The sequence below is a fragment of the Vollenhovia emeryi genome, unplaced genomic scaffold, assembly GCF_000949405.1.
Source record: "Vollenhovia emeryi isolate VEMERY1.0 unplaced genomic scaffold, V.emery_V1.0 DF939121.1, whole genome shotgun sequence".
Lineage (NCBI taxonomy): Eukaryota > Metazoa > Arthropoda > Insecta > Hymenoptera > Formicidae > Vollenhovia > Vollenhovia emeryi.
This window is the reverse complement of record NW_011967245.1, coordinates 3081626-3092938: the sequence shown is the minus strand read 5'-3', so window position 1 is coordinate 3092938 and position 11313 is coordinate 3081626. Positions and strand designations below refer to the sequence as shown.

Here is an 11313-nt window from a genome sequence, read left to right as displayed (position 1 = left end):
TATCATATAAAGAAAAAGTGTAATTAATAAATGCTTTAATTGTTTTATGAAAATATTGCAAACATTTGCAAAAGAGAACTTAAATTTTTTACAAGGAGTTTATAGATCTCTGATAAGAGTTTACAACCTTTGACAGTCCACGAAAGTTTGCGAGAATACGAATAAAACTTTGTACACTAGCAAAAAAGCATTTCGGACGACGGATTTACGGTGTTTTTGGTGGCGAAGTTAGACGCGGTGCACGAAATATATGGTTTATTACGAATCGTTGTTTTTCTACAGGTTGGCATTTTGTAATTCTAGTTCAGTTCTGCTAAAAAAAATCTACTTTTAGTCATCCAGAGAACCCAACTAGTTAAATCATTTTTTCCCCAAAAATTCAATCCAATGTTTCGAACGTTTACCGTATCGGTATTTTCTAATCTCCTATTGATAAATATTTCTGCTTATCGTTTCATCTCATCTAACTTCTGATTCCGTCCAAATTTTGTCATAAAGTTTAATTATATGTAGTATAATGTATTTTAATGTAGTGAGAGTTCAGAAACGATCCAAATGCCATTCAATATTATTAATTTAAAAAAGACATATTGTCAGCCATCATGCAAATGTATTTACTTCTGTCTTTACCACAAATAAATAATATTTAATTTAGTATTCGTAGTTCGTAATTATATTTAAAACCGTTTTAAGTATAATCATAAGATGTTATAAACCAGTCACGAGAGCTGCATTAGCAACTTAAAACTTAAGGCAGTCTTGAAATAAGATCGGACTATAAATATCGTCCTTTCTTCTTAATAACATACTTATTCTAATTTATTTTTACGCCAGTAACACCTCTTTGCAAATTTTGTATAACTGCTGGAAATTACCGAAGCGTATATTCTTTTCTAACTAAATAATTTTTCTTGAACACCACAACCTTGTCTAAGCTCTAAGCCTCTTTTTTATAATTACGTGATTTTTATCATACGAGCCATTGTTATTTATTAATAATATCACTATTGAACGTTAACCGCAAGGGTTTACAGAAATACTCACAGATGGTAGTAGTTCAATCCTTTGTGTACTGAGCAAGCGCAAGCCAGACGGTTTGACATAATCACGAAGAACGACTCAGTTAAACGATAATTTTCGTTCCGCGAACTGCAATGAACGTCAAAGAAGGTACAATATATCTCGAGAAAATAACCGAAAAGACCACGACATTTTACTAAAAATAATAAACAAGTGCATCTTGTAAAATAGTTATATAATACAGTAATAGAAAACTAACAACCATTCGTGTATTAATAAGAAATCTTAATTTTGACTTAAATTCTACAAAATATGTATTTTAAAAAGAATAATTATAATTAAATTAATGTCTGTAAAGTATCAAATTAATGGAGACGCTATATTAGACAATACTTTCTTTGGTATATTATTATTCATTTGGAAATTATAGCATATTTTTCATTATTCAACTAGTAATGATTAGTGTTCAATATTTTTGCAAATTTAATTAATACATTGTAATATTTATCTTTATTTTCTTCTCATTAGAAAGATATTTCTTCTTTTAAAGTGACTATATATTTTGCTTGTTCCTCAATACGTTTACGAAATAATTTTTGAGTGAGGTACATTTAATATTAATTTACATAGCTAACGGTTACTCATTAAATAAGGAGAATAAATCCTTTTTAACAATTTGTCTCTACAAGAATAATTTTTTGTCAGGCGTCTATACCTCTGTCGTAAAAGTTTGGAACTTTGAGTTGAATGAAAGTTTCTCAGAACAGATAGAAAACTGTCTATGATAATAAAAACTTGCTTTCTCGACGTAGAGATTGATTCAAAGTATTCTTGAGTGATAGAGTTGAACATAGTGCTTAAATTCAACGATTAATTCTGTTAATATGTGCGAGAATTATTTCTCATTTTTCTCCGTTATAAACAAAAGGTTTGTGGCAAAATTTAACTCTGAAAAGTATAAAAAGCAAGTTCTTTTCGTCAGAATTATAACATAAAATCTTAAAAAAGAAGAAAAATCTTTTAGAGATAAATATTACTAAAATATCACTAAAAACACTGTAAATTTTTAGTTTAGCTTCAGCAAAGTAATACGTATTATTTTTTACTTCCGTTATTCATCTCTCTTTGACATTTCCACTAAGAACTTCCAGGAAATATTAATTTAACTTGTAATATTCCATAAGAAATATTACAAATAAAGTGACTTTTATTATGACTGCTATTTATATAGATATCTTTAACTAGAATCGTATTTGTGAAATAATAATAAGTGAATTCAATTTCGACATTTATATAATATGTAGTTAATGATTAGTTTTAAATTACCGCTTCTAAATTAGCAACAAGCAGAAATATTCTTTATAAATTTCAATTTTATGATTAGATATAAATTACGCCTTTTCGCTGTGTCGCCAATGTTTACGAATATTAGGCGTATGGCCCGATCCATTTGTGCCTTCGAGTGGTTTCCATCGATTAAATATTAGATTCATACTCGTTACGTGTATCCTATGCCTTTACGTGTTTCTGCCGCAACTGACGAATATGATTCTTGCTTGGGGAAATTTAACTCGCATGGTGGAAAACATGGTTTCCGCAAACTACTGCTTGATGGGAATATGCAAATTAATCAGTACTTGGTATCACGGTGACAGTAAGTTTACATTTTGAACACAAGATATATTGACATTTTAGAAATAAAACTTAGAGATGTGAAAATTCGTTATTTGATTTCAAAACCAATTGCTTTCTTTATACAACATTATTTGTATAAAATCGGCTTTGTCCATGTATACTGTTCGTATTGACACGTGATTAATCCGAAAGAGCTTCGCATACTGATGACATCGGTCATGACCGATTGGATGACTTCAAAGAATGACCGGGAACGAAATACAATGTTAAATATTACGAGACGTGGCCGAAACTTATCTCTTACATGTTACATGGGTTCGTTGAGCACAGTCCTGTTTTACTTAGTTTTTAATTTTCTGAAGTTCTATCGAAGTATGCATCAACCTGCACGGAGTCTCGTGTATCGCATTTCCTATCCTTACTACAACATGCAAAAGAGTCCAAACTACGAAATTACTTTTGCGATTCAACTTTTTGGCGGCATATCCACAGCCGCCGTCAATAGTACCGTCGACAGTTTCGTTTCTATACTCTTACTGCATATATGCGCACAGCTGATAAATTTACGATTGGCGCTCAGCAATCTGGTCGACGAATTAGCTAAAGGATCTATATCCTCCTCGAGATTTAAGAAAGGATTAGCCGCGATCACTATGCGTCACGAACTTCTTATCAGGTATACTTAGAAATCATTAATAGTAAATATATCTAAATATTTTTAGCAGTTTATTCATGAGATATTATTATTGATTATTTACGATATTTTAAAATAATGTTGAATGTTTTTCTCTTTTATTGTAATTATAAGAAATGGTATTTACAATTTTTCCCATAAACAAAAAGTATTTCTTGACTCAGGTATTTTTGAAGATAATAATATGATTCTAAGACTGTATAAATTTTACATCTTGAAAATTATTATACTTAAATGTGAACAGTAAAGAAGTAAGATTTAAAAAGTGACGAGTTTATATTACAAAAATTGAAAAATTAATTTTTTTAAATTGAATTAATTTTTTTAAATTAAAACGATCATAGTTATTCGTTAATAAATATAAACTGCTTAAATATTTAAGGAACGCCAAGACAGTTGACGACTGCTACAGCACAGTGTTATTCATACATATGGTGGCCGCTACTTTTCAGCTGTGTTTTGTAAGCTTTCAAGTCTGCACGGTAAATGATATGATTTCTATTGTTTTTTTCTGCAATTTATGCAACAAAAAATATATTGAATATATTTTATCAGTAATAGTTACATCCTACGTAAACTAAAAGTTTTTCGGTACATATGATTATTTTACACAATTGTTGAATATAAGAAAAACTTGCAATAAGAAATAGATAAGTATTATTTTCAGATGATAAAAAATCATATCGATGTACCGTTTAGCAAAATAGCATTCCTCACGTTGTATGTCTTTGTTGTCTTGACGCATTTATATATATATTGTTACTCTGCTGAAAGACTTTTAACGGAGGTAAGGCAGTCATAGTATTGTAAACGCGATTTCTCTGTACAAAACAGAAATAATATATAATTTTTAGAGCACCAGTTTGGTGTATGGCATGTATGAATGCAAGTGGTACGATATATCGGCGAAAGACGTTAAGGACTTAATGTTCATTGTGTATCGATCTACAGTTCCACTTAAATTAACAGCTGGAAAATTCGGAACGTTTTCATTAGAAATGTTCGAAACAGTAAGATATCTAACGAATTTTATTTTTCGCGCAACAAAGAGTCTAATTTTTAGCTGGTAAAGAGTAATCTATGTGAATTCTTTAAAGCTTCATATTGAAAATGTTTCCTTCTGGCCACTGTAATTAAAAGAGAAGATACTTTTACAACTTTTAAAATACCTTAGAATCGCCGGTTGAGTCATTTAACAATTTTCCTATTGGTTGATTATGTACTGGCGACATTAACCCTTCATTCTTTTTAAAATAAAATTGAGAACTGTCACATATGTATGCCAGAACTGTCACATATGTCATAAAATACGGTTGTATTTTACGCTAAATTTATTTGGCACAGCTTAGCGATATGGAAAAATGTCTATAAAGAATTCACATAGAATGAAAAAGCATTTCTAATGTAGACTTCGGAGTCTCCAAATGCAATCTCGATGGACTTTTTGAAAAAAAAATTACTTAAAACTATGGAAAAAAAGTTAGAAACTCCATGTTTTAAAACTTGTTTGTGGCTAGAACTTCCAATTATTAATTAACAAGAGTTGTTTTGTCACTTTGTATACTTAATATTGTGCTTCTTAAATATGTTATACGAACAAAATATATTAGAATAATATCATAATCATTATAATTTATGAGACACAAATTAGATATTGAAATAGAATTAATTTCTTTACAGACAGTGAAAACGTCAATGGGATACGTATCTGCATTGCTGACATTGACAGATTAAAGAGTATAATGCTGAAATAATGCTAAGTTAATTGCGCTTGATTTTTGTTCGTATACTGTGTCAATAAGTTTATACATATTATCTGTAAACATTTGCTGGCTAAATATATGTTTTTCTGCAACAAAGCAAATCATTTATTTACCATTCTTTGTCATCATGACTTAATTTCTGAAATAAGAAGATAATGCTATATCAAGAAGGAAAAACAGTATTAGCTATTTGGTGTATCGGAAAGTTCCGTCCGTTTAGCGGCGAATAGCCATAGCTAGAACTGTCGGTAACTCTAATGTATAAACAAAGCTTTATTTTTTAGTTTTGACATCCGTCAATAAATTTCAGTACATAAAGGTATACGTTTGCATCAATAACATTGTTTTTTGTTGCATCAAAAATGTCGAAATTTGCGCTAAATAAGCGTCGTTTGCGCAAAGTGTTAATCTTTTGCTTCAATTGGAAGAAAACTGCAGGTGAAGCTCATCGAATAATTGTAGAAATTTATGGTGATAGTGCTCCTTTCGATGAAACCTGCAGAAAATGGTTTCGACGCTTTAAAAGCGGTGACTTTGATGTGGAGGACAAAGAGCGTTCTGGACGGCCAAGAGTATTCGAAGACGAAGAATTGCAGGCATTGGTCGACAAAGATCCATGGTCAAACGCAAAATCAACTTGCAGAAACATTAAATTGTGCACAATCTGTTATTTTCGATCGTTTAAAAGTCTTGTGAAAGGTCTACAAGGCAGGTAAATGGATTCCATATGAACTAAAGCCAAGAGACATTGTATCAACACTGGGGATGAAAAATGGATTAATTTTAACACCCCCAAACGTCGAAAAACGTCGAAAGTCGACGCCAAAGCGGAATATCCATGGAAAGAAGGCAATGCTCTGTATTTGGTGGGATCAGAAAGGTACCATGAGCTGTTGAAAAGTTGTCAACCAGTCGCAGGGGATCTCTATCGAGAACAAATGATCCGTTTGAGCCGAGCATTGTACGAAAAACGACCAGAATATGAAACGAGACAGCATAAAGTGATTTTGCTTCATGACAAAGCTCGGCCTCACGTCACAAAACTTGTCAAAGAAACGTTAGAAGCACTTTGCTGAAAAGTGTTCCTACCCCATGCGGCTTATTCACCAAACTGTGCTCCTTCCGACTACCATTTGTTTCGGTCGATGGCACACACGCACCTGCTGACGAACGCTTCAATTCTTATGAAGACGTCGAAAAATGGGTCTCTAACTGGATAGCCTCTAAAGATGAGTCAGTCTTTCACCGCGGAATTCGCTTGCTGCCCGAAAGATGGGAAATATTTTGATTGATGTACTTTTTCATTTTGTTTCTTAAATAGAGCCGTATTTTTGGTTAAAAAACGGAACGGAACTTACGAATACACCTAATAAGATCTGCGAACTTTTTACTTTACTTTAAAATATTTTACTTTAAAATATAATCATTTACGATTTGCTGAACTCGGATAACGGCCTAATATAATATTTACAATATTCGATTTAGTAGCATGATTATTACTCGTGTCATCATCGACTGTTTTACACGCAAGAGTTTATACGGGTATTCACAGATGGTGGCGGTCGAATCCTTTCCATACTGAGCAAGCGCAAAATCGCGATGGTTTAGTGTAATCACGGAGAGCGATTCAGTCAAACAATAATTGTTGCGCTGTGAACATCAATGACTATCAACGAAGGTAGAATAAATCTTGAAGCAAGATTTAATAACAAAAAATCTGCACTGCTGTTAAAAATATAACAAAAATATAATCATCGACAATCTTCGAAAAGGAAAAGCATAATTTTTTTGCAAGAAGTCTATATGATCTATAGATCACAGAAGTTCAGAACTTTGATAATTCACGAAAGTTTGCGAAAATAAGAATCAAACTTGATACACCAGCAAAGAAACATTGCGTTTTCGATACGCTGAATTTACCGTATTTTTGAGTGGCAAAGTTAGTGCATGGTGCATGAAATATTCGGTTGGTCGTGCACAAATCGTTCTTTGTTTTCCGCGAAAGAGTTTACGTTGGAGGGAAATTTTCCAGACATATGACAACAACTCGAAAACCAAAGGATAATTACAGTAGCAACTTTTCGTACCGATAATAATACAAAATAATACAAAAGAGATCTTGTAAAGAGAGCTTTTGAACGATACAGAAATGTGCATGTAGAAATAGTGCGATGTTAAACGTTATATTATTCGTCCACTCTTTTTCTTTATCCGTTATTTAACGCTTTAATGTTTATTGCTGTGTACATAAATCCAAAGAAGTATGTTAACTGTGCTTTATAATAACAAAATATATAACTTATAAAAAATTATACGTGAAATAATATAAATAGAATAAATTCTTCTATATGTGAGTGCTACAAGTACAGTGCAAAATGAAAAATTAAATAACTTCCACATTCATCAATACGTAGATAATCACTTCTAGCAAATGAGAAAGAGAAGTGTTATAAATAACATTTAAGATTAATGGTCTATTCTGAGATTGTAAGTAATAATATTTCTTCAAAAATTATATTTTGTAGATTTGAATTACATGTTTACCATGTCTCGCCAATGGCTATGGGTATTCGGCATATGGCCCAATCCACATATTATTTTGAGTGGTTATTGTCGGCCAAGCATACGATTCATTATCGTTACGTGTACCATAAGCCTCTACTTATCCGCGCCTCAAATGATGAATGTGATCCGCGCTTGGGGTGACGTGACTCGAATGGTGGAAACTTTTGCCGCCGCAAATTACAGCTTGTTAGCAGTGTGCAAATTGTTCGTTACTTGGTATCACGGCAAAAGTAAGTTCACTTTTCGCAACAACATGAATATACAAGTTTAATTTTATCATCAACGATGCGAAACGTCAAAACTACCTTCCTTTATTAAAGCGTAAAATATTCTGTAGTTTTTTTTATATATGTATAAAGTAATTTGCTTGCTTTCATAATTTATAATGAAATTGACATATTGTGTTCAACTTGGAAGCACTTCGACGGCTGTTGGCATCGATCATGGCCGATTGGACGACTGCGAGCAACTGGGAACGAAATACTATGTTGAAGATTGCGAAACGTGGCAGAAACTTATCTCTTAGATGCTACGTAGCCGCGACGGGTTTGATTATATTTTCACTTTGTTTTTATCTGTTGAAATTCTTTAAAACTATACACCAGCCTCATCGGAGCCTCGCGTATCGGATGGAAAATATCCAAAAGACCCCTATCTACGAAATCACATACATTATACAAATGTTCGGCGGCGGATATACAGTCCTTGCTAACTACACCATCGACAGCTTTGTCTCGATACTTGTGCTGCACGTGTGCGCGCAACTGATGATCCTACGAATGATACTTAACAATCTCGTCAACGAATTAGGCAGCAAATCTATATCTTCGTCGAAATTCAGAGAAGGTTTAGCAGCGATCGTCGTACGACATCAGCATCTCATCAGGTATGCGGAAAATTTCTGGTGCTTTATTTGATAATGTAATTAGTGAATTAATTTTTATATTTAAAATTCAAAAGTCAAATTCCACGCTTTTCTTACATTATAAAAAGAAACAGATAATATATATAATGTAATTTATATATAAAAGTATTCTTTAATTTTATATTCTTTTTTTATGTGTCTGTGCTTTTATAAGCGGCGAAAAGAAATTTGAAATCATAGACCTAGGTACAAACGCGATAAAAAATATGAAATTAAAATATCAAATCTAATAGATTTAATATAGAAATTCTAAATTAAAATTTCTTTAAGACTTACGTATTCAGACACAAATAATAACTCATTAATAAGTAATGTTACAGTAATTAAATGACGTACGAATTTTTCAAGGAACGCAAAGATGATCGACGATTGCTACAGCTCAGTCTTATTTGTGAACATGTTACTCGTTACTTTTCAGATGTGTTCTATAACTTTTCAGATTTTCACGGTATGTTAGATCACTTATATGTATGTTTACATATTCCCTCCCGTGTGTCTTATAAAGCGATAGAAGTGAATGAATAATGCATACATAAATTATACTTTTCATTATATAATAACGCAATATATTGCATTAGCTTTGCACAGAGCAGTGCTTTATCACACGCTACGATTGAAACATATTATTTCCAGATAATAACAGATAATTTGAAAATGCCTGTCGTCAGAATGAGTTTTCTCTCGTTTTATATCACTTGTATGTTGACACACTTGTATACATATTGCTATGCAGCTGAAAGACTCATAACGGAGGTAAAATAATTGTGTAATATGTATTAACGCGACCTACAAGAAGAAACCAATTTTCAGAGCACCAATATGGCATACGGTGTGTTTGAATGCAAATGGTACGATCTACCAGCGAAAGACGCAAGAAGCTTAATGTTCATTGTATATCGAGCTATGAGTCCTCTTAGATTGACAGCTGGAAAATTCGGGACCTTTTCATTAGAGATGTTCGGAACAGTACGATAAAAAAATATGTTGCTTTGTCTGTGTAATTATTGTCATTTTGTGATTATGGCAACACATTGCGACAAAATTAATGAATCTGTGAACCAGTATGGGTTCGCGCGGTACGGTAAGGAGAAACAGCCCAACGTACAATTGCTACGTGCGCGACGAAACAATGGGGGAAGCGCTTTGTAAGCGGCAATGCACGAACAACGTGTAACTCCTCTGTGCGCGTAACAACCGTAAATGCCAGGCTATCTCTTCTCAGTGAACGTGCGCGAATGCACGTTGATTCACGGATTTTTATTAATTAATTTCCCATTACTTTCTCATTATTGTTATAATCATAAAACGGCAAAAAGCTTTTCTATTCAGTTTAACCCGCTCTAACTACACATGACAGGTGTTACACCTGTTATCAGATACCTTCTACACATATACATGTATTTTATACATATACATATATTTCTTTGGCATATGTGTTTTGTATATTATTTGTGGCGTCATGATTATGTAAAACTGTATTTAACTTATATTTTATACTCTTGTGTGTTTACAGATTCTCAAAACATCAATGGGATACTTATCTGCTTTGCTAACAATGAGAGATTAAAGACTATGGAGATAACAAACAGATTTCTGAACCAACATTGCATTTAACAGTTAATTAGAAAAGATGCTATTTTTTGTTGGATCTTGGTAGCATAATAATAGCATTTCTGTCTAAATTTTCACTAAATACTTTTTTCAAGTGAACTGCGCGCCGATTATTTATCGGTCTCAAAGAAATATGATTATAAATAACCAAAATCTGACAGACCTGACCGAAAATCACATCTCCCCTAATTGAATGGATTTCTTATAAATGACTATCGATTTTTGAATAATCAGATTTATATGCACTGCTTGTAATCACTTTTGAATTAGAAAAATACACATTTCTGCGCAACAAGTCAAACTTTTAGTCGACTATTAGTCGAATTATTTACTCCTTTCTATTCAACAATTTAGTCATAAGAACTTAAGATAATTAAAGAAACAATTACACATAATTGAAAAAAAGTTAAACATTAAAATATAATACAGTCAATAATAGTAAAAAAATGTATTTTTTAAAATCCGAAAACAGTGTTTTAGAACAGTATTATTGTGCATATGTCAATCACATTGTGCCTGTAAGTGACATGATTTGTTTTGTTTTCTTGCATAATCTATGTAATGCAAAAATGAAGATATACTAAATATTTCAATTTTTTAATTTAGTAACAATATCTTTTCGAGTTAATAGGATATAAGGAAATAGCTATTGAACTTAGAAGAAGATACGTATTATTTTCAAATAGTAATAAACCATTAGATATGTTTATGTTATCAAAATGATTTTCCCCTTCTTTATGTCATCATTGTGTTCGTATATTTATTGTTATTTAGCTGAAAAACTTTTTGACGGATGTAAAGTAATTATGTATACATACATCAAACGCGATCTCTCTGTACAAAATAGAAAGGTAATTTTTAGGAAACCAATATGGCATTTTATGAACACTCAATTTAAAATTAAAACAATTTCAAAAATCTTGATTTCTTTTTGTCAATATTATCTTGTTACTTTATTACTCGTCAAATAATGAGTTATTCTACTTCCTAACAATGATAAAGTAACAAGATACTATTTACAAAAAAAATCAGGATTTTTAAATTTGATTATTATCAGTAACATAATTCTATGCTGTTTGCGTCTCCACTATCGATTGTTA

General features: G+C 31.9%; 1 protein-coding gene across 1 annotated transcript; it reads left to right on the top strand.

The window, feature by feature from the left end:
* The first annotated feature begins 2526 nt into the window (after window positions 1-2526).
* Window positions 2527-10508, top strand: LOC105570356. The gene is made up of 14 exons (XM_012027483.1): window positions 2527-2674; window positions 2848-3331; window positions 3732-3831; window positions 4017-4136; window positions 4204-4359; window positions 5030-5080; window positions 5541-5738; window positions 5812-5992; window positions 7638-7907; window positions 8095-8563; window positions 8951-9050; window positions 9236-9355; window positions 9413-9568; window positions 10116-10508. Exons 1-14 carry the CDS (start codon window positions 2566-2568, stop codon window positions 10167-10169), a joined length of 2568 nt encoding a protein of 855 aa, XP_011882873.1. The 5' UTR covers window positions 2527-2565; the 3' UTR covers window positions 10170-10508.
* The last annotated feature ends 805 nt before the right edge of the window (window positions 10509-11313 follow it).

Excerpts from the sequence above, each read along its gene's own strand:
- LOC105570356 (XM_012027483.1), top strand. The coding sequence starts at position 2,566 with ATGATTCTTGCTTGGGGAAATTTAACTCGCATGGTGGAAAACATGGTT. Across the intron at positions 5,739-5,811 it reads ACAAAGATCCATGGTCAAAC|GTCTACAAGGCAGGTAAATG; the intron begins GCAAAATCAACT and ends GTCTTGTGAAAG. Across the intron at positions 9,051-9,235 it reads TAACTTTTCAGATTTTCACG|ATAATAACAGATAATTTGAA; the intron begins GTATGTTAGATC and ends TATTATTTCCAG.